Consider the following 23561-nt stretch of genomic DNA (forward strand, 5'->3'; position numbering starts at 1 on the left):
TAAACGTACAAGGTAATGCATCGTGTGTTTTTTTCCTGTGTTCTTTTTCCCGTGCAGGATGACACTGAACCTTATTTCATTGCGATCTTTTGCTTCGAGTCTGGAATTAAAATCCTGGCTCTGGGATTCGCGCTGCACAAGGGGTCCTACCTGCGGAACGGCTGGAACATCATGGACTTCGTGGTCGTTTGCACGGGGTGAGTGACAAGAGGGGTCTCCTGCTCAACTGCTGGTTTCAGAGTTCAGGGGCTGGTGTGCAGCACTCTGTTTCCGAGTTCAGGGGCTGGTGTGCAGCACTCTGTTTCCGAGTTCAGGGGCTGGTGTGCAGCACTCTGTTTCAGAGTTCAGGGGCTGGTGTGCAGCACTCTGTTTCAGAGTTCAGGGGCTGGTGTGCAGCACTCTGTTTCAGAGTTCAGGGGGCTGGTGTGCAGCACTCTGTTTCCGAGTTCAGGGGCTGGTGTGCAGCACTCTGTTTCAGAGTTCAGGGGCTGGTGTGCAGCACTCTGTTTCAGAGTTCAGGGGCTGGTGTGCAGCACTCTGTTTCAGAGTTCAGGGGCTGGTGTGCAGCACTCTGTTTCAGAGTTCAGGGGCTGGTGTGCAGCACTCTGTTTCAGAGTTCAGGGGCTGGTGTGCAGCACTCTGTTTCAGAGTTCAGGGGCTGGTGTGCAGCACTCTGTTTCAGAGTTCAGGGGCTGGTGTGCAGCACTCTGTTTCAGAGTTCAGGGGCTGGTGTGCAGCACTCTGTTTCAGAGTTCAGGGGCTGGTGTGCAGCACTCTGTTTCAGAGTTCAGGGGCTGGTGTGCAGCACTCTGTTTCAGAGTTCAGGGGCTGGTGTGCAGCACTCTGTTTCAGAGTTCAGGGGCTGGTGTGCAGCACTCTGTTTCAGAGTTCAGGGGCTGGTGTGCAGCACTCTGTTTCAGAGTTCAGGGGCTGGTGTGCAGCACTCTGTTTCAGAGTTCAGGGGCTGGTGTGCAGCACTCTGTTTCAGAGTTCAGGGGCTGGTGTGCAGCACTCTGTTTCAGAGTTCAGGGGCTGGTGTGCAGCACTCTGTTTCAGAGTTCAGGGGCTGGACTGTATTTCAGAGTTCAGGGGTTTGGCTGTGTCACACCCCACTGTGCTTTGTATATTGCTCTGAGCTGCATGCCTGTGTTCCCATCAGCCCTTTCAGGATAATGGGAGCTCGTTGTTGTTGCTGACCTGACTGAAGCAGGGGTTATCTTTTGGAATAAACAGTTTGAAGTGGAACCGTCGTGTGTCTGAGTGTCTGATGCTTGTGTTAACCCCATGAAAGCCTGACTGGATTATCAGGTTTGGGCTGCCCTTCTAAATGTTTACCACTGTACTTTGCCACAGTATTGTTGCAATTTTCCCCCATGCTTTTCCCATGGTTATACTTTGCATTTACCACAGATTACCCTGGTTTGCCTGTTTGTTAATACACTTTACCATTCTTTCCAACGCTAGCCTGTGCTGTAGCATGTGGTCACTGTGCTTTATTCCAGTGTGCTGTGCTTTTGCAATGGGTAACTGTTGTAAAGGCTAGTTTACCCTAGTTTGTTTTGAATGGTCCTCATCATGTTGCTCTGTGCTTTACAATGTGGGTTTGGAGAACAGCATGAAGCCATAATGTGACGATGATGCTTACTTGTGTGGAGCTACTGCAGTAGAGTCCAGCTGTTGTTGGTTGATGCGAACATTGATATTTTATGATTGATTGTGGAGTAGCCCTCTCTATGTTGTTCTGTTGTATATGCTGCTATGCTTTGTGTGGGTAATTCCTTAAATGCATGATGTTTATTAGCTGGGCCAAGAGGGTACCCAGCTATACAGGAAAACAGCTAGAAAAGAAAGAATTGCTGAAGAGTGATGTCACCTCAGGTTAGGGATAACAAGGCTCCTTTGTTAGACTAGAGGAATGGAGACTGCACACCCTGTTGTCTCTGAGTTTGGTAATTGGGCGCATTCTCGTGTGCAAAGCACTCGCTCCACTGAGGCAGGTAACGCTGTGAAGGAGCTGCGCTGTGACAATGCAGGGGGTTCACAGAGTCCTGTTTAAAACATTTCTGCTTCTGTTAGGAGTTAGGAGGCTGATCCCAGCCTAAGCTCTCCTGACAGGGAAGTGATCCAAGGCTCGCCTCCCTAACTCAGGAAAGGACAGTTTCAGAGAAGCTGTCAAAGCGTGTCACCATCTCCTCCACTCCCTCCATCCCTATCAGCCCTGCTCTAACCATCTCACCAGAAACTCCAAACCACTTCTGATCAGCACCCCCCAGTACTTATTTACACAGGAATGGTCCACTGAGTTCAACCAGCTCATTCGAGAAAAAACTGTGTTGTGAATTCTCACATTGTTATTTTATGAATGAGTCATTTGGCAGATGCGTTTATCCAAAGCGACTCACAGAGACTATGCATCACGACGGCTGCTGCAGAGTCACTTCCAATAGGACCTGGGTTTTATGCCTCATCCGAAGGAGGACAGTAAAGTCTTTACACTTTTAACTGCACCCGCACCTTGTCCTAAACCTTCGATGTAAAAGTAAAAAGAGCTTTGATGTTTGTCATTCGTGGCTTTTTGGAGATTTTTTTTCTCCAGCGGTACAGAGAGCCAGTCTATTTCTACCAGTTTTCCATCTACTTATTGAGACTTGTGCCTGTACCCTGTGTGTGTTGGATGCATTCATGTAACTTTTGGATTATTTCTGAATTCACAACCCCAGCATGAAAAACCCTTCTCTTGGTTTGTTGTTTGGTAGTTTTCATGCTAAAGGGATACACTAACATTTAGAAGATATGTTTTTGCGCATTCTCTGTTCTTAAAAAAAATGATATTTTGCTGACCTACAGTACTGCATGAAAGGCTTACGCTAACCACGGATTTTAAAAGGAGCCAGCGGCATCGAGCTTATAAAAGACACATTCAATACTGTGTGAAACACGTCCTTTGTGACACTCGCAGGGGGAAACTCAATCAAACACATTACTACTTCTACTCCTTCCAAAACCCACCAGAATCAAGCTTCAGCATCTGGTATTCTAGCCAGCAACACAACAAGAGGCACAGCAGACTAGGTACTGAAATCAGGGAGAGGGAGAAAGGGAGGTGGATAGGGTGAGGGCGAGAGGGAGGAGGGGCAGGAGGAAGCAGCAGCTGTTCTGTGATTAATGTTCAGCTCTATCTACCTATTCAGATAATTAATCACCTGCCTGCACTGCGCTGGCCCCCTTTCTCACAGACCCACATTCACAACAAACCCCTGCAGCACTCAGACTCCCAGACTGCCCTGCCCTTCCACACACTCCCAGACTCCCAGAAAGGCCACTCAGCAGGGTACCATGGTTTCATTGCAGTTCTAACTGTTTTTTCAAAGATACATGGTGAACTAGCAATCAGCAATCAATAACAGAAGATAGATGAACACACACGCTAACACACAAAGAGTTAAAGAGCACACACACACACACACACACACACACACACACACACACACACACAGAGTGCAGGACTCTGGATCTCACAGATACACATGCAGAGTGCAGGACTCTGGATCTCACAGATACACATGCAGAGTGCAGGGCTGCTTGTTCACACCTTAATTAGGACACGACGAGCTGTGCGAATCAAAGGGGGCTCTGCAGGGGGTCTGGAGCCAGCAGACTGCAGCGTGAGCAGCGGAAATGTCACCTCTGAGAGCTGGAAGCAGGGAGAGGGAGGTGGTGGGGCAGCACAGCTCAAAGAGCAAGGGCCTAATTACACAGAGAGCAGCCCTCACCTCTCTGAGCACCATGTGGCACAGTGTGAGAGAAAGGGCTTCACAGCCATAGACGCTGCTTTCATTTCTAAAAGGATGAAACACGGTGAGCTGCGATCAGAGAGATCAAACACTGCAATACTGACAAACTCATAACCCAGGCCCCCGAGCCACACACCCCTGCTTGTCAGCTTTCTTTGCATGATGCCATGCATGGGCAGGATCGCAGGCCCGGAGGAACAGAACCGTTCCTTTCATACCCACCTCTTTATTTTTCTCTCATTTATTTCCATCGCGAGGCTGTTTAGCATTCCGGACGAGCTGTGCTGTGCTGTCGAGGTATGAGCAGGAACAGGGATCCTCAGCTCAGCTCCAGCAGCAGTGTGAGCTGCTGCTGTCATTCTACCGTGCAGGTCGTTTCCGAGGAGGCTCTGAATGCGAACGCTGGAGTCTCAATACCCTGTGAGGGGGATGGGCAGTGGTGTGACCAGCAGACCTGTCCTGTGTTCTGTGACGCTCCGTGTGTGCCTGTGTGTGTGTGCGTGTGTGTGTGTGTCAGTGTGTGCGTGTGTGTGTGTGTGCGCGCATGTGTGTGTGTGTGTGCGTGTGTGTGTGTGGGTGTGTCAGTGTGTGCGTGTGTGTGTGTGTCAGTATGTGCATGTGTGTGTGTAATGGGTTATTGATCCGAGTTTCAGAAGATAAAGCAGCAATTCTCCTCTGCATCTCCGTCAGCCATTTTGAGTGAGGCATGCTGAGGCTGAGGGAGGATTCGTTACCTTTCCCGTGGTGGAGCCTCGCTGCTGCTCGTTCTTCTGTAGTGCAGGGACACAATGAGCTCAAGTGACGTGTGCGTTCCTACCTGCTGCCCTCCCTGCTTTTGGCTTGCTAGAGTACAGATGCAATGTTGAGTTCTAAGAGACAGGAAAGGGCAGGCAGGCAGACAGGCAGGCAGGGAGAGGGAGGGGGTTCAGTCTCCGTGCATCAATCCTGCCCTGGTCTGGAGGAAGCACCCTTTCTCTTAGAGGGGTGAGGGAGGGGGTTCATTCTCCATGCCTCAGCCTGCCCTGGTCTGGAGGAAGCACCCTTTCTCTTAGAGGGGTGAGGGAGGGAGCAGTTCAGTCTCAATGCTTCAAGCCTGCCCTGGTTTGGAGGAAGCACCCTTTCTCTGAGAAGGTAAGGGAGGGAGGGAACAGTTCAGTCTCCATGCCTATCCAAAGCCTGGGGTGCAATGTACAATTATACAGGCTCGATCCGCTGAGGGGAGACTCATTTTTTAAGGATAGTGGCGTTGCAGAATTGAAGACAGTTTCGATTCAATTTGCCAGTGCAATGGAAGAACCGCAACAAGAGAAGTGATCTGAGCGGTTCTGGATTGGATTGGGTTCCTGTAAGCGCCAGTATCAGAGGAGCTGAAATCATCGCAGCTCTGCTTTAGAAGAAACTGAGCGAAGGCACACAGATGTCGGCAGAAGAACAAAAGTCTATAACACAATAGGGTTATTGTAATTACATTTAAAACGCTTTGCACGACTGGCTATTTTACATTGTCTCTAATTACTTACAGATAATCACAATGTTATTATGCACAGTTACAATACACTTAAACTCGGACGTTTCATTTGGACGATGCTAAGAAGCCTTGAATCATTTTCTCATTTGTAGGCAGATTTTAATTGGTATTTTTTTGTTTCTTTCAGAGAAAAATAAATAAATGCGCTAATGAAGTTTTGGAGTGTCTTTGAGATTCTGGCCTTGTGTGTTTACAGAGCAAACTGTACATATACTAGAGGAGACACACAGAGCAAAACGTTTGGTCTCTTAGTTCACTGCTCCCTGTACATATACTAGAGGAGACACACAGAGCAAAACGTTTGGTCACTTAGTTCACTGCTCCCTGTTCATATACTAGAGGAGACACACAGAGCAAAACGTTTGGTCACTTAGTTCACTGCTCCCTGTTCATGAGTAGGGAAGGATCCAGCCCCAGCTGCCCAGTAGCTGACTTGGCACAGTGGTGAGTGACAGAGAGGAAGGAGAGATCCTCCAGATCAGGGTCCTCAGAGCTGGGCCTGGGTGTCATCATGCCAGCTGGCATGAGCTGCACTGTACTATTTATTTATTTCACCTTTATTTTAACCAGGACAGTCCCGATGAGATTCTCGTTTTCAAGGGAGACCTGGTCAACATCCTCACAAATTGAAATGAGAAAAACCAACACAAACAAGTTCATCAAATTACAAATTAGAGCCAAAACAAAATGTCTCAGCTACACAGAGAGAGTCCATTTTAAAGGGATCAAGACAGTAAATCGGAGTTCTTCCTGAAATGTATTTTAAGAACATGGAGCTAGAAAGCTGAAAGCCTTTTTTTATATTCTGCAACACTGACGTAGCAAGAGGAATTCAAATTCATTACAAAATCTACATTAGCCTTTGCTCTCAGTCTTTGCTTTTTGCCTCTTGTATTTTCAAGTCCATTTTTATGGTAATTTACCGTGCCGTCAACCTTAAGAAAAATGATCACATGTTCCTGTGGTACAAAAAAAAGAAAGAAAAAAAACTGGTACTGCTCTAGAGCATTAGCAATACCTGGCTTTGCATTTTCAAGGGAGTCTTGAGAATAAACCAGAGAGTGACGGAGAGAGAGAGAGCGAGGGAGAGAGAGGGAGAGCGAGGGAGAGAGAGAGAGGGAGAGAGAGAGAGGGAGAGGGAGAGAGAGGGAGAGCGAGGGAGAGAGAGAGAGTGAGGGAGAGAGGAGGGATGGAGAGACAGCGAGGGAGAGAGGAGGGAGAGAGGGAGGGCTGTGGTGTAATAAGGGCCGCTAGTGCTGGTGTAATGTAGTGTTGCAGTGTCTGCATGCCTGTCTGATTTGTCTGTTCAGCTGCACTATTCCATACCAGTCTCCCCCCCAAGCGCTCACACAGCGAGAGAGAGAGAGAGAGGGAGAGAGAGAGAGAGAGAGAGAGAGAGAGAGGGAGAGAGAGAGTGAGGGGATAGAGATAAAGCAGAGGAAAGAGGAATGGAGAGGGAGTGTGTGTGTGTGTGTGTGTGAGAGAGAGGGGGGGCGAGGGAAGGGATCCTGTGCTGCAGAAAAGCTGCTCTAACTCTGCTGCAGATGATCAATCACCCGGGCGAACCCGACCACATTACACAGCCCTTCCACAAACTGGCAAAATCAGCCTTTAAACACAGAGGTTTACTAAATTGGGAAACTGGTCAAGGAATTTACTGACAACCTTTTTATGCCTGTGCTCTCCATATGCTTTACAATGCTTCCCTATGCTTTACCAGACCTCTCTGTGCTTTACAATGCTTCCCTGTGCTTTACCAGACCTCTCTCTGCTTTACAATGCTTCCCTATGCTTTACCAGACCTCTCTGTGCTTTACAATGCTTCCCTATGCTTTACCAGACCTCTCTGTGCTTTACAATGATTCCCTATGCTTTACCAGACCTCTCTGTGCTTTACAATGCTTCCCTATGCTTTACAAGACCTCTCTGTGCTTTACAATGCTTCCCTATGCTTTACCAGACCTCTCTGTGGTTTACAATGCTCCCTGTGCTTTACAAGCTGTTTTGTTTTTTCTTGGTGTTGGTGTTACATGGGCTAGTGGAAGCATGTGTAAACGGGCTTGATGGAAGACCAGTCTGTCATTTCAAGTGACAGCCCTCTGCTTCACACCTCGCCGACCGGAGCCCTGGAAATTAGCCCTGAGTTGAAGGCTAACACGCGTGTGAGAGACACGGCAACATTATTCCTATGCTATTCAGTCGGAGTTGATTGTGAATTTGCAGCCATTGTTTGATAGTGTTACCCAGTGGAGTCGTCTTCAAGCGTGTGCAGGGCCTGCTCACTGCAGTGCCTCAGCGCTGCTCCAGGCCAAGCTCGGCTACCTTTCATTTCACATTTCCATCTTGTTTCTTCTTTCAAGTCCTGCCTTGCTTTGAAGATGAAACACCCCCCCGCTGCCTCTCTGCTCGTTTGATTTTTATTTTAAACTGGACCTCGTGACCTTGGTGAACTGAACCTAAACAGCGCCCCTGTCTGATGAGTTAACCATGGCCTGGGAGAGGCTGCTGCGCTCAGTGCGCACAGACAGGGCTACCAGAGGGCACAGTGAAAATGGACTTCCTTCAATTCACTGACGCTGTAGCAACTCTGAAGCAGTTAAATTAACTGTGTGTGTGTATAACCCTGAGAGAACGCCTCGGCTTAGTGAACAACTGAACCTCCCCATAGTAAACGCATGGTAAACAGGAACTTCGCTTAAAAGAACACCTTTTAGGCACCCATAGCGACTCGTTGATAACCGATTGTGATACACTCCTGTTTGAACCTGATAACTCATCATTATCAAACTCAAATTCAAAGGGTTTATTCAATCTTTTCACAGCTGACATAGCGAGAGTAATCTAGGGCTGCTGCTGCATTTTTTAACGAGAGTAGGGCAGTGCTGTGTTACTAACCCTTGTGTTCAAATTCATTCTTGTATTCATAATTACTGTTAAAGCCACTGCTGCATTGTTACTGTATGTACGGGTGTTTTGTTAATGAAATATGTCAGGTACTTTATTATTATTAAAGTTTATTAACATACGCTTGTATTTATTGATTTATATGGTAATTGGCCTTGGCATATTGTGTCCGGTGGTCAGTTCTGTCTTAGAGAACACTTCGGCTAACAGTATACTTTGCTGGCTTCCCGAGGGGTGTTCTCTTAGCCAGAGACTACTGTGTGTGTGTGTGTGTGTGTGTGTGTGTGTATATATAAAGTCAGTTATAGAAATGGCTGTGTTAATCAAGACACAGTTGGGATTAACTTCAAAGGCTAACTTGGCTGGTGGCACGACCAAGATTTAAAAAGTAGTCATGGCCCAGGACAGAATATTCATTATTAAACTCTTAACCAGAATACTTAAACAAGCAATCCGTGAGATTGTTTGGGTTGTTTTTGAATGGCATAACCTGACCAAATCCTGTTAACTGTTCCTTGTCTTTTCCTATGAAGACAATGCAGCTGTCATTCACACATCTTTATAAGCAGAGCACAGAAAGGGTAACGCGTGACTCTCCTGACATTCCTGTAATAGCACTCGGCTGTGCTGAAGCTGGAGTATTTTAGGCAAACAGAAAAATGTAATCAAAGCTAAAAACACAGAAACGAAAGCCGGGGAAATGAGCCAATCAGCGTGGTCCTGCACTGCTGTCCCACTCCCTCTGTTTGTGTTTTTAATTGTACCAGTGCTGAGTGCTGCCGTCAAGTTTCCAACGGAATTATTCCCATAACTCTCTTAACAGCTTTCCACCCGCTTGGACCCTCGACCTCCTTGGGGTTTCATTAGATGTGATATCTAGCGCTCTTGAAATTTTACATTTTTACAAAGTTTCCATTTTGTCACCAGAGATGCACTGCCAGTGACGTCAGCTCTGCCACACAGATCAGTCACTGGCAGCTGTGCCAGCCTGCAGCCTCCCCTGCCTGCCACATTGAACTAACCCTACGACTTACAGCGAGAGGGGTTCAAAATGACACCGTCAAGCTGTGTTACAGCTCAGGAATTACACAACAGAATTTAAAAATGCAGCATCTGTTAGGTTTATGTTTTTGTTTGTTTGCTTTTTTCCCCAAATAGCATTTTAATAATTTGATGAGAAGAATTACATCTGGCCTTATAACATAACTCCCTCCCCCTTCACTGCACTAAGCTCCAGCAGCCTGCCTGGTGCTCTGCACAACCCCCTCCCCCTCGACTCGGAAACTCTCATTCAGCTCCCCCGACACTGTGCAAAGCCTATGCCGTGAGGAGACAGCGTGAATAATTACTGATCAGCGTAATGCAGCGTGCTGTGTGATGCACCCATACCTAGTGTGCACGTGCATGTGCGTACATGTGCTTGTGCATGTGTGTTTATGTGCGTGTGTGTGTATGTGTGTCAATTGGCTATCTCATAACACACTATTCTTTTTCTTTTGCAACCAACGTTTCTGAGCGTCCATCATCCTTCCATCGTCTCAGATCACAGCACCTCCACTGGCCTGTCAAACATAACCTTGTTTTTTAAACAATAACTACATGATCTAGCAAGGATGGGGTCTGGTGGGGCATTGTTAGATGAGACCCGGAATATAATGTGGTATCACTCTAGTAGGAATGGAAATATTGGCAAAACATTCAAGCAAATTATCTAAATGTATTTTTTTTTGATACAATGATACAAAGTCAGCATTTGATCCAAGCAGGGCTGTGATGGAATCTGGGCAGAGAGAGCAGAGCATTAGGGAATGAAACTCGCTGAGTGTGCATCACTGATGGAGAGAGAGAGAGAGAGAGAGAGAGAGAGAGAGAGAGAGAGAGAGAGAGAGAGAGAGAGAGAGAGAGAGAGAGAGAGAGGGGGGAGATAGTCTGATGTATTTATTTTAACAGTACAGCAGTCTCTGTCCTGCAGATAGATAGATAGACACATAGCTGTTCATGGCTAATGAAGGAAAGCATGCAGTGTATGTGCAGGTCTATGGAGGGAGGGGGAGAGCAGGGCTGGTGGAGTCGCTGCCATGTGATTTGCTGTGGCCCGATTACTCCCTGCATGTCAGCTGAGTGAGGAGAGACTGCTGAGCTCAGCACTGAGAGAGAGAGTGAGAGAGAGAGAAAGAGAGAGAGAGAGAGGGAGGGGAGAGGGGAGTACAGAGGAAGGGTGAGAGGGGAGGAAGGAGAGAGGACTGAGAGAGAGAGGGGAGAGGAGAGGACAGAGGAATGGTGAGATGTTGTATTCCTGTTGATTAGGTTTTGTGGTTAGAACACAAGGGCTTTCTTTGGGTTTGTACCCTGCTGGAGTGATCTCATGACTTTGGAGGCTCCCCTGTGTGATGAGATAATCAATGAGTTGGTTTTATTAGTTCATAATGAATAAGGCCCTCACAAGCCGAGCAGCAGGTACTACACTGACTGCAGCCCCGGGGGCCACACTTGAATCCCTGCAGCCGCACTCCTCCTCTCCCTCGATACTCCCTGGGAACAGCTTTCCATTAGAAGGTCCACACTTTCACACTCTGAAGGTGCTGCTGATAAAGCAGCTTCTGTGAGCGTGAAGTGTTCTCACAGCTTCCTAGACCCGCCCTGATCTTCACAGATGTAAGCAGGGCGCTTTATTTGGATTCTCTTATTTAACCTGCAGTGTATATTTAACCAGAAAAGTCCCGTTGAGATTAAAATCGCTTTGTTTTTCAAGGGAGGAGGCCTGGTCAAGACGGTGTATATAATAAAAACTACATTTAAAAAATCCCACTAATTCAAATGAACATAACCATCAGAAACAAGCTAATCAAATAAGAAAAAAATAAAATAATAATATTTCATCGACCAAAACAAACACACGTTTATCATTAACCCTTTCATGCATGGTGCCCTCATGTTGGGACGGATACATATAAATATATTTATACAGCAATGGGAGAAAAAAAAGAAAAACCTATCATATAAATACAGATTTATTATGCGTCCTATTTTCAATGTTTCCCTCATGAAGGGCTTAACGTTTTTTCAAATGAATATGCTGTAGGAGTGAAGCGAGTGAAATAGTCCTGCTTGGAGGATTTCGATTGGGAGCTTGAATCAGTGAGTACAGCAGCATTCTCGGTTCTCAGGCAGTGTCCGATCACTGGAATACAGCTCCAAGCTTTGCTAGGTCTGCTGCGTATTGAACCTGCGTCTGTGTGAGTCTGCCTGGCAGCAGCTTGCTCTTCTCCGCTCCTCCCTGAACTGGGGGAGCTGGCAGGGACTGGTGCCCCGCAGCTGCATTCCCAGTGGGGTCTCGCATGGCTGTATTTATAGAAAGACGCTACTGCATCGTCCTCAATGTGTCAGACTGACTCGTAACTCACCCCTAAGTAGAACAGTGTGCAATAGTAATATATACCTACAGAATCTGTGCATTGATTCTGCAGCTCTGGCCAAAAGTTGTGCATCACCCAACAGAATGAACTCTTTTTGCTTCAAGCAGTCGAATGAAACCTGCTGCATAATGTTACGATAACATATTCAATTACATACTGCTTTGTAGTTTACCAGATACTTAACGAAAAACTGAAAATAAAACTGACATTTGGAACTCTAACATGAAATGCTACTGTACTGCTATTATGGCCTCAGGAAGACTCTTGCGGTTTCATTTTGCAGTTTCTTTGATTACAGGATGTTAAATAAAAGATCTAAATTACGTTCATATCGTTTCTTTTAATTATGTTGCAATCCTAAAATTCTAGGTGACTCAAAACTCTTAGCCATAGCTGTATGTGTGTGTGTGAGTGTGTGTGTTTGTGAGTGCTGGTGATGTGTGTGTATGAGTGTGTGTGCGTGTGAGTGTGTGTGTTTGTGAGTGCTGGTGATGTGTGCGTATGAGTGTGTGTGTGTGTGTGTGTGTGTGTGTGTGTGTGTGTGTGTGTGTGTGTGTGTGTGTGTGTTTGTGAGTGCTGGTGATGTGTGCGTGTGAGTGTGTGTTTGTGAGTGCTGGTGATGTGTGTGTGTGAGTGTGTGTGTGTTTTTGTGAATGTGTGTGTGTGTGTGTGTGTGTGAGTGTGTGTGTTTGTGAATGCTGGTGATGTGTGTGTGTGTGTGTGTTTGTGAGTGCTAGTGATGTGTGTGTTTGTGAGTGCTGGTGATGTGTGTGTGTGAGTGTGTGTTTGTGAGTGCTGGTGATGTGTGTGTGTGTGTGTGTATGTGTGTTTCTGGATGGCAGTCTCTTTGTGATGTGTGTGTTTCTGGATGGCAGTCTCTTTGTGATGTGTGTGCGTGTGTGTGTGTGTTTCTGGATGGCAGTCTCTTTGTGATGTGTGTGTGTGTGTTCCTGGATGGCAGTCTCTTTGTGATGGCCTCTTGTTTGTCTGTATCCCCAGAGTCTTATCCTTCTTCTAACAACTGATTGTGCAGCTCCCTCTTCCACTGTGACACACTGGCCTGACCTGACCCTGTGTGACCCTTGAGCCTCACTGCCCTAGTCCAGCTTTACTGGCGGTGAGCTTGGTTGGAAGTCTCCTGTATGAAAAGGGTGTGGTGTGTCTAATTAAACAACACTGAAAGATGGAAAGGCACAGCGCTCTGCAATGGGCCTCTGGAATGAAACCGTGTTTAATAAAGACTGACCTCTTCAAAGCAAGGTCAGGGTGCAGCATCACAGAAACAGGGCTTCAGTGAAGTTCTTAATTAATTGAATGAAGCTGTTTTTAGAAAGCCACATCAGACTGGATGTCCTAGGAGTTAGAGCTGAGGGACTGGGAGGGAGGGAGGCAGTGTGGCCGACGGGTTTGTCTGGTGATATCTTCTTTGTTTATCAGGTTTTTAATAGGTTTTCTACAGGTTTTTTTTGCACACCGGTAGAAAAAGCCGCTTTGCATAAATCTCATTCATACACCGAGCTGACAATCTGCAGGTTAAAAGACACACTTCTAGTCAGGTCAGCAGTGATGAATCATTCCTCTGGAAAGCTGGCAAACAGTGAACAGTGTGCGAGTCCTGAGTGGACAGGGGTCCCTGCTGGGCGCACACATGCCACTCCGAGCCTTGCCAGGTACAATGGAAGACAGCCTGCCACGGCAGCAGCTGAAGGAGATGTGAGTGTGAGTAGGAGGGAGAAGGGCACACAGCGGGCTCATGTGACCAGCTCGCAGCTCACCACATTGCCTGAATATATCCCACGGTGTGCGTGTGTCTGAGGCTGTCTTACTGTTTAGCAGAAGAAGAGTGAGAAATTCCAAACCTTTCAAATCAAAATCAAAGAAATAAAAGCGCCCCCCCCTCCCCCGTCACTGGGGAGCTTCGAACGGCTCCTGAATTTTGATGATTCCCTGAGATTGTATCAATGAGCCAGGGCCCTGTTGCCATGGAAACAGTTATGAATGAGAAGAGGCTCGTAACCGTGGAAACTGTGTGAATGAGAAATGGCTGGTTGCCATGGGGACCTGGTGAATGGGAAGAGACCCACTGGCGTGCTGCTGTCAGAAGGACTTTAGTAAGATACACTGAGATCCAGGGACTGTTCCTGCAGCCACTGCACTGCACTGCACTGCACTACACTGCACTGCACCCCACACACATTGCACTGCTTCCACACACACACGCACTACACTGCTCCCACACACACACACACACACACACACTGCACTGCTCCCACACACACACACACACACACACACACACACACACACATTGCTGCACTGCACACACACACACACATTGCACACTCCCACACACACACACACACTGCACTGCTCCCACACACACACACACACATTGCACTGCTCCCACACACACACTGCACTGCTCACACACACACACACACACTGCACTGCTCCCACACACACACTGCACTGCTCCCACACACACACACACACTGCACTGCACTGCTCCCACACACACACACTGCACCGCTGTATTGTGTACACTATGTGTATTGATAAGTCATGAAACCCACAAGCAGATGAGAATGAAGCATATATGGAAGCTGCTGTATGTCAAGGTCAGTACGTTAGGTCTAGGAACAAAAATGCCATCCCTCTTCCTTAATGATAGGATAGGGTCCTCATTGTTTATGAACTGACCCCTGATTGTAAGGTTTAATGGAACAGCAGGAGGAGCTGCCATACTAAAGCCACTTTGTTTCCTCTGAATGGGGAGCAGTTGGGGCTCCTCATCGGGGCTCTGTCCCTTTAAGGTGAAGGGCTGTGCTCAGCTCTGTAGTCCTGACCCAGTTCCACTCTCTCTGCAGCGATAGCTTTTTGTGAAACAAACATCACAGACTGTTCTCTAAACTGAGTGCGAGAACTCTCCTGAGTGCCACTGCCTTTTCCAATTCATCTGCATTTGTTAAAATGCATCTGCAAAATGCACCAGCTTTCCCAATGCAGCAGTTCTCAGGACTGGTCACCAGGAGCCTCCACACATTCAAGCAGTTTTAGGTTATTAAAGTGGAAAAATATCTCATTGCTTGGAAAATAGACATCTGGAACGTGTTGGTATGCCGCAGAGTGGCTGGTTTCACAGCCCCTGATACTTTTTCAAAACTGCAGTCTGTAACCTAGTTAAATCTAAAAAGACTTCTCTCTCTGCGAGTAAGTACCGCTGAGCAATGCTAAAGTTTGTGTGTTCGTTTTTTTTTGCACTTTTGTAAATTAAATACATTTACAAACAGGTATATTTTAAGTAATCATACACTGTAGCCTGATTTCCAACAGCGACCACATACAAGAGGTCGCTATAGCGGGTGTTATCAATCACATTTCAACACACTGGAATCAAATGGGATTCTGCTTACCCTCTCTCCCCCTGTTTCACACTACGGGGGGCTGGTTGCATAAAAACCCTTAAGTATGACTTTCAAGTAGAGTACTTCAGGACACATTTTCCCTTATCGAGGGTACTGCCTCAATGTGTTAAGCTGCTTTCTGCAAAACTCAAGGAACACTTAAAGGGGAGTACTCCTAAGTGGGAAGTTTTATGCAACTGGTCAGCGTACTTTACCTTTGCCCCATTCCTGAATAGTATGTTAGTACTGAGATCACAACAGTAAATCTCCCCTCAGCCCTGGTGCTAAAGGAAGAGATTGCTCAACTGCGTTTCCTTTCTGGCGCATTACTTACTGACCCTGGGCACAGCATTCTTGTTACACAAGTTATTCCGAGTATCAGGACCCGGGATGCTGGAGAGCTGTATGTAGGTCATGATGATCCAGTCTTTCATGTTACCGATATCGTTCCAGTTTTGTTTTTACAGCTGTGGTGGGGGATTATGTAAACCCACATGCTTTTCTAAACAGCAACTCTTCATAGCAGGTGAACTGACCTCTGTGGGGTCATTTACAGCTGCTTTATATACAGCTGCCTTTGTTGTGTTATTGTAGTGCTTAAAACAGTGGAGTGCATGTGAATGAATGAAAGGGCTGCATGTGTGGCCCTAAACAGCCCTGAGGGCCACCAGACCCAACAACGCATGCAAATGCCAGAAACTGCCATTCAAATCCATAAAGAACTCATCAAAATCCATTCACTGACTGAAACATGAGCAATGTTACCATTTAAATTGAACAATACATATAATGAAAAGCAACACATGTGCTGTGGCTACCATTAATGTGACTTTCGGGAGACCATAGTTTCGGAGAGCTCAGCAGAGAGATTTCCATCAGTCAGGCTTGTGCTAATTTTCCTCTCATTTATTCCACTGGCTTCAATGCTTATTGAAGCAGCTGGTGTGTTTGACTCTCCGAATCCCTTCCCACTGACTCTGGTCACAAACGTATCCATTTTAAACGCTCTTCGCTATGGCTAACTCAAATCGTCTCTTCCTAATTTCACTGCAGTCAAAGTGTTGCACAAATTAAAATTATTAACAACAACCATCCCCATAGCAACGCGCCACTCATTCTCACAGCGAGACCCGACTGTTAAAACTTGCACAGCTTTAAAGATAAGCAATGCTTTTCTAAAAATACAACATCTTCAAGGTTTAACCTTCTGACAATATCATTGCTGTTTATATTTCATTAATTTTAATAACAACTAATAGATATTTACAAAAGAGTGAAAATCTTATTTTTGTGATGGGATTGTTGGATGCTTTGTAAAATAAGGGAGTGGGTGAAGGAAAGATTCTGCTTTGTGTGATATTATTATCATTTAACAATCTGACCGGCACTTGCACTGATAAAAAGCAGAATCTCATAACTTCATTTACACCAAAAAAGTTAAGAAAAGGCATCATCTGTCCAGGATGTTTTTGGTGTTAATGTGCGTGATTATTTAAAAAGCAAACTGAGGAACTCTTGTAGTTATGTTTTTATAGTTTCTGGTTACCGCTGTTCATAATAAGCTCTGTGTGTTTTTTTTGCACTGCTTTGGTATAGTAAAGCTTGACTGTCTGAATCACACAGATAAAGAGACCCTCCCTCTGCTGAGTAAATGATCCTGGCACTAGGAGGGCAGAAACACGTGGATGGGAGAATTTTCTTCCACTGAAAGGTTTCAGTGTTTCAGTCCTGCTTACCATCACCAGCTTGCTTGATCTGGTTCCCTCTCAGTGATGCGGCTCTATATCACAATTCCAATCTCAGTTCGTTTTTTTTTTTAGTATGAACTTGGCAAGGTGGTGAGGGTCATTTTAGCACCCCTAGGGGGTGAAGACACAGATTTGTCAGAGTTTGTCTAAAATAACGTTTAACACTTTGTCATTTAAAATACATAAAAGTGAATGCTGTGTTACCAGCCCTCAACACAGGGAAAAATACTTTTTTAATAGTTCCCATACAGACCGTAAACTGCTTGTCACTCTTCTTATTGCACCAGCGTGTAACTGCAGCTTTCAGAAGCGCTGAAGTTGATCTGGTGAGTGCGTTTCACAGAATGCCTGTCTCATTTTGTTGAATTCAGATTGTACAATAGGTCAGTGAAGCCACTGCTGCTTCAGCCAAGACTGTCATAAAGGCAGGTCTGAAAACGCTTCAGTGCTTCCCTAATACATCGCTGTTGTAACAGTACTGATAATAATTGCAATAACTGAGTCACAAGAAGACAAAAAGAGCTAATGGTGTCCAGCAGGAACAGAATTCCATTTTTTTTTTTAGCTTACTCCAGATTTTTTTTTGCTGGTAGAGTTAAATGCTTATTGATTGAGTGGAGGTTCGGATTGTATATCACAGTCCCTAATGAATGAGCTTTTACTGAAATTAACATTATGTTGACAGTTATCAGGCTGCACTTGTTGATTGGCTCTTACCAGAATTAACATCATGACTGGGATTCTGTCTCCCTCTCTCTCATTCTCTCATCTCTCCCCAGTTTTGAGTTAGTGGGATTAATCTGTCCCTGTCTACTGGGGTCCCCCTGGCACACACCTACAACCTTGCACCCCACAACAGAGTACCTTCCACAAACCTCCATATATCAAACCCAAATAAGGGATGTGTCCTTATCAGTAACTCTCCACAAGCTGGCCTTTACACTGAATTTAAGGAAATACCCGACAAAGCACAGCAACGTATAAAACAGAAGAACTTTATGAAAAGCACACCTCATCTTGCAACCCTGCTGTCACCTGAGAGGCATTCATCTGTGCAGGAAGAGCTGAGCAGAGACAGCGCAGGGCATGGAAATGCAGCAGAGTTTCTGACAGCTGCCTCAGCCTTCTGTGCCTTTCGTTTAGAAAGAATGAAGACGATTTGCCACGGTGGCGACAGTATAACACAAGGACTCATTTATACCCCCACTGCACTTAAAACACAAATACAAGGACTGTGGATATATCAAGGGGTTCTGGCAGCATGATAAACCACAAGAGCGAGGAACCCTTTTAAATGTTTCCCTAGTAAAAGCATGGCAAAGTGTAATAAAGCACAGTGAAAGCATGGCAAAGCATAGGGAAGCATTGTAAAGCAGAGAGGTATTGCAAAGCATGGCAAACCATGGAATAGTAGAATCATGGAAAAAAGCATGGGGGAAAAGTGGAGAAATACTGTGCAGTCACCTGGACAGAATCCTACCCACTTCAGTGTGGTCACCTTATAACTGAGCCACCATGGGCAGAATAACAGATTTCAAAGGTATTTACTGAATACACCAGAGTCTGGGACTGAGCGGAGAGCAGCTTTGTACTGTATCAGAGACAGAGAAGGAAGGTGAAGAGTACAAGTAAATGAACACACAGATATGACTTTGTATGAAGAGGTGGCCCTGTTGTGAAGGCTGCTCTGTTAAAACACGGGTGTTGAGGAGTGGAGGTGGAGGACTGCCCAGCCCGAGTGGGAGTGGTGCTGACAGGGCTGGCTCCAGAGTTCAGTCAGTATTTCAGGACTCTCCATGTTAATGGGATGGTACTCTGGTGGTTAGGCCTGATTGCCTCGATGTCTGGGGATGTGTCACAACTGGGAGTGATGGGCCTGGATTTTTATATGTATTTTATTGTAAATCTTTTTGTCTTGCTGTGTCTCTGTCTCTCCTCGCAGCATCCTGGCGACGGTGGGCTCGGACTTTGACCTGCGAACTCTGCGGGCAGTGCGAGTGCTGCGGCCCCTCAAGCTTGTGTCAGGAATCCCGAGTATGTGAGATAGAGGCTTCGTCATTACTGTACTGCACAATCGCCACACACACACTCTCACTAACACACACAGACCCGCCATTATCTTAAATCATGCTTCTTCTACTTTTTGCATTTAACAGTAAAGCCATACCACTGTCAACACTAAGAGAGAGGAACCAAACATCTAGACAGCAGAGGCATCGATCCTTTTAGATTCCGTTGCCTGTCAGAAACGAGATTCGTTTAGGAGTACAATAAATAATCACAACTAAATTATGGGCACTCTCAGGATAACTGCTTGTTGCGTCTCTGTGCATCAGTCATTGTGTGTGTGTGCCTGTATAGCGAGTTCACACTCCCTCTCTGCTCGTGTTCTTCTCCAGGTTTACAAGTGGTTCTCAAGTCCATCATGAAGGCCATGATCCCTCTGCTGCAGATCGGGCTGCTCCTGTTCTTTGCTATCCTCATGTTTGCCATCATCGGGCTGGAGTTCTACATGGGCAAGTTTCACACCACCTGCTTCGACATCTTCACAAGTGAGTATGGGACAGTCTGGGACAACCTCAGATCAGTCTGAGCAAGGTTTCTCGATTTCTAATGTATGTGCGAACGTTGTTAGAAGTAAAGAGAGTTTTTTGTAATGTTTCTATATTTTATGTGTTGCTGTGCTTTGTCGGGTATTTCCTTAAATTCAGTGTAAAGGCCAGCCTGTGGAGAGTTACTGATAAGGACACATCCCTTATTTGGGTTTGATATGTGGAGGTTGTTGGTGCCTCTTCTGTTGTGATCGCTTGTAGTAATATATCTTATTAGCCATGTGTGTGTGTATGTGTCACATGCATGATGTTTATTAGATACAGGAAAACAGTTAGAAAAGAAAGAATTGCTGAAGAGTGATGTCACCTCAGGTTTGGTATAAAAAGGCTTGTTGGTAATTATAATAAAGTGCCCTTTTCATATTGCATGCTGATTCGGAAGTTTAATAATGCATTAGTATTAAAAAGACTCATTGTTTTATTGAGCGAATCCACCAGTGTCATCAGTAAGTGCTTGCTGTGTGTTTCAGGGGAGATGCGGGAGGACTACCCCTGCGGGAAGGAGCCTCCGTCCCGGCTGTGTCCCAACGGGACAGAGTGCCGAGGGTATTGGATCGGACCCAACTACGGCATTACCCAGTTCGACAACATCCTATTCGCTGTGCTCACCGTCTTCCAGTGCATCACCATGGAGGGCTGGACCGACCTTCTCTACTATGTGAGTGTTTTATGATTTATAGACATGACAGTCTGCACACACGATAAGAATAATCGACTGGCTGCATTTCTGCTTCGTGATTTATAGACATGACAGTCTGCACACACGATAAGAATAATCGACTGGCTGCATTTCTGCTTCGTGATTTATAGACATGACAGTCTGCACACACGATAAGAATAATCGACTGGCTGCATTTCTGCTTCGTGATTTATAATCCTTCGATTCTTGGACACAGGGTTTTATTCCTACGGAAATCAATAAAGTCAAAACACCTGCTCCCCCTTCTACCTCACTCCTGAGCTCTCACCAATAACAGACTCCTCACAATGATAGGTGCTGCTCACACAGCTTCCACAGGGAGGCGCTATCCCTGCCTGACTGACATGTACATACACAGTTCCTAATTAGTACAATACAGTACAATACAGCTTTTACACAGTTAGAGCCTGTGTAATTTGAAATGGGGAAGGCCAGCAAACAAAGCATTCCAGTAATCTAACCGAGAAATAGTAGACAGGAGGAGGCACTAGTGGAAACAATCGTCTGCTTGACTTGAAGAAACACGAAATTTCCAAATATTTCATGGACGCAGCAAATCCGGTGGTAGAGCCTCATTCAGCAGTTTTTGCATTAGTTTTCTCCACTCCCCCGGTGAGTCAAGCACTCAGAGTAATGAGAACAGTGGTGGGCGCCTGCACTAATTAATCAGTGCTGAGAATTCGATTGGCTGGGACAGACCAGAGCGTGACACAGCAAGAGGCTCAGCCTTATCCCAGTGTCCCACAATAAGAGCACAGCAAAGTGTAATAAAGCACAGTGACAGCATGGCAAAGCATATGGAAGCATTGTAAAGCACAGAGAGGTCTGGTAAAGCATAGGGAAGCATTGTAAAGCACAGAGAGGTCTGGTAAAGCATAGGGAAGCATTGTAAAGCACAGACAGCTATGTTAAAGCATAGAGAAGTACTGTAAAGCACAGAGAGCTATGGCAAAGCAAATTAAAGACATCCAATGTTTCAAATTTTTGTTTCGTATGAGACATGCGTTTGGAATCCAGATGGTGTTTCTACAGCAGCTAGGGGATTTCTGAAATAGTCAGTATTTTGTTAAGAGTCCGCTTGTTAATATGCATTAACGCCTCAGTCATTTTTTATTTTATTTTTTATCTGTGTGGAAAAAATATCTTTAAAAATTTCAATTTGTTAAAATGCAATCTACCCCCCCCCCCCCCCCCCCCATAGCCTGTCCTGTAATCAGCTCCCCCAGTACAGCCCCTCTCAGTAAAACTGGGAATGGATCATACTGCTATGCAATGGGAGTCTTATTGCCATCCCTGAGAGCCTTGCTCTTTCTATTGGTTATCCACAGCTGTCTGTGATTCTCCTTCACTTCCCTTTATCTGTTTCCCTGCACCTCTCTCTCCCTGCTGCTTGATGAGATTCTGGGATCCTGCTACTCTCAAGATTACTGGCCTCCTCTCTGTTTTGTAAACTTTCCCCTTCTTATGTTCTTACTCTCAGCCCCTCCTCTTTTCCCTCCATGTCTCTTCATCGTTCTATTTTTAATACTCATGTTTTTATTTTACCCAGAGATATTCCTGCATTCACTATACAAAAAAAGTATCAAATTTTAATACAAAAAGGGCACTGCAGTAAACACGAAGCAGAGACCACTGGAGAGTGCGGTCATGTGATGAGAACTGACTGTCGACCTGGAATGGGGGGAAGGGCACCTTACTGGGGATTGGGGTTCAAATTCAAATCCTAACTTAACAAATGTTATGTCTCTACACCCCCTACTGGCTGCATCACAACATAAGTACAATGTAAGGAAGCTTGTTCAATCTAAACACATTGATTAAGAGAATGACTTTACCAAGATCAACTTCTGCATCAAGATTGTCCTAATTATTATTATTATTATTATTATTATTATTATTATTATTATTATTATTATTAATATTAGTAGTACTTCCTGCACAGAGAAGGTAATGTGCTCTGGGTTCAGTTCAGCTCAGTAATGTGCTCTGGGTTCAGTTCAGCTCAGTAATGTGCTCTGGGTTCAGTTCAGCTCAGTAATGTGCTCTGGGTTCAGTTCAGCTCAGTAATGTGCTCTGGGTTCAGTTCAGCTCAGTAATGTGCTCTGGGTTCAGTTCAGCTCAGTAATGTGCTCTGGGTTCAGTTCAGCTCAGTAATGTGCTCTGGGTTCAGTTCAGCTCAGTAATGTGCTCTGGGTTCAGTTCAGCTCTGGGTTCAGTTCAGCTCAGTAATGTGCTCTGGGTTCAGTTCAGTAATGTGCTCTGGGTTCAGTTCAGCTCAGTAATGTACTCTGGGTTCAGTTCAGCTCAGTAATGTGCTCTGGGTTCAGTTCAGCTCAGTAATGTGCTCTGGGTTCAGTTCAGCTCAGTAATGTGCTCTGGGTTCAGTTCAGCTCAGTAATGTGCTCTGGGTTCAGTTCAGCTCAGTAATGTGCTCTGGGTTCAGTTCAGCTCAGTAATGTGCTCTGGGTTCAGTTCAGCACTCCCAGAGTGTTTGTTTTTCATTTAGTAACCCTAACATTATTTATTTTTCTCCTTTTAAAAAATAAGAGTTAATTAAATAAATGCCTTTAAAACATGAACCCGGGTTTCATAATAAAATATACCAAAAAAACCTTGAACACAAATTGCCTGTTGGGCAGCTCTGTAACCACGCAACACTAAAGTGTACAGGAGCAAGTGTGAGAAGCTGGATCAGCCTCCCATGCTCGAGGCAGGACAGTGGATCCCAGTGCAGGCTTCAGCTCCCCTCCCAAAACAACCATAATCTGAGAAGAAATTGATTTTGCTAGGGCTATAATCAGTCTCAAACATTGGGCCGCTGCTCTGCAATGGCTGGTGAACCTTCAATTCTCTGCCCCTGGTCAATCAGACAAAATAACCTATTATTGCCTGGGATTGCAGTGATCAGTTATCCGAGCAGGCAGTAATTAATCAGGCTCCTACCAGCGCAGCATGTCAATCGCTCCATAGTGATGCACCAAGCAAAATACTGGCGGAGCGCAAAACCTCAAAATCACAAAACAAGCTGCCTTGACAAGTGAGTCGAAACCGAAACCGTGAGCCGGGTCATTGGAACTCACTAGTGTGTGGACAGGCTGCATATTATTATTCATTTCAAAAATCACTCCGCTGTTCTGCCAAGCCTAAAAAAGCATTGCTTCATTTTGGACTGCGAAGGTAAAACACACACTGTTTACACTTAAAAGGGGTTGTCGTGTAAATGTGCCAGTTAAAGGAAATAGCTTGTACTGTTTCTATATAATATAGTACAGTACAGAACATTACTGGGAATAGTTACGAAAGTACACCCTAAAAAAAAAACATTCCCGCTTCTGACTTTCTACTCTTCTGCCAGATCAGTAGTTTTAACACTTTATTCAAACTCCTGGCTGCTCTGTGAATAGCTCCATAATTGCTTCCAGCAGTACAGTGTCTCCATCCAGCCCTTCACACAG

General features: G+C 45.5%; 1 protein-coding gene across 1 annotated transcript in view; it reads left to right on the forward strand.

Annotated features, from left to right (window-relative positions):
- The window catches only part of cacna1ab (calcium channel, voltage-dependent, P/Q type, alpha 1A subunit, b), a 71859-nt gene that overhangs the window by 13227 nt on the left and 35071 nt on the right, over positions 1–23561 (forward strand). The window contains exons 2-5 of the mRNA XM_041235647.1: positions 58–197; positions 18737–18828; positions 19194–19346; positions 19877–20064. Coding sequence (XP_041091581.1) covers positions 58–197; positions 18737–18828; positions 19194–19346; positions 19877–20064 — 573 coding nt within the window. The remainder of the gene's footprint in view (positions 1–57; positions 198–18736; positions 18829–19193; positions 19347–19876; positions 20065–23561) is intronic.

The sequence above is a fragment of the Polyodon spathula genome, chromosome 38 (assembly GCF_017654505.1).
Source record: "Polyodon spathula isolate WHYD16114869_AA chromosome 38, ASM1765450v1, whole genome shotgun sequence".
Classification (NCBI taxonomy): Eukaryota; Metazoa; Chordata; class Actinopteri; order Acipenseriformes; family Polyodontidae; genus Polyodon; species Polyodon spathula.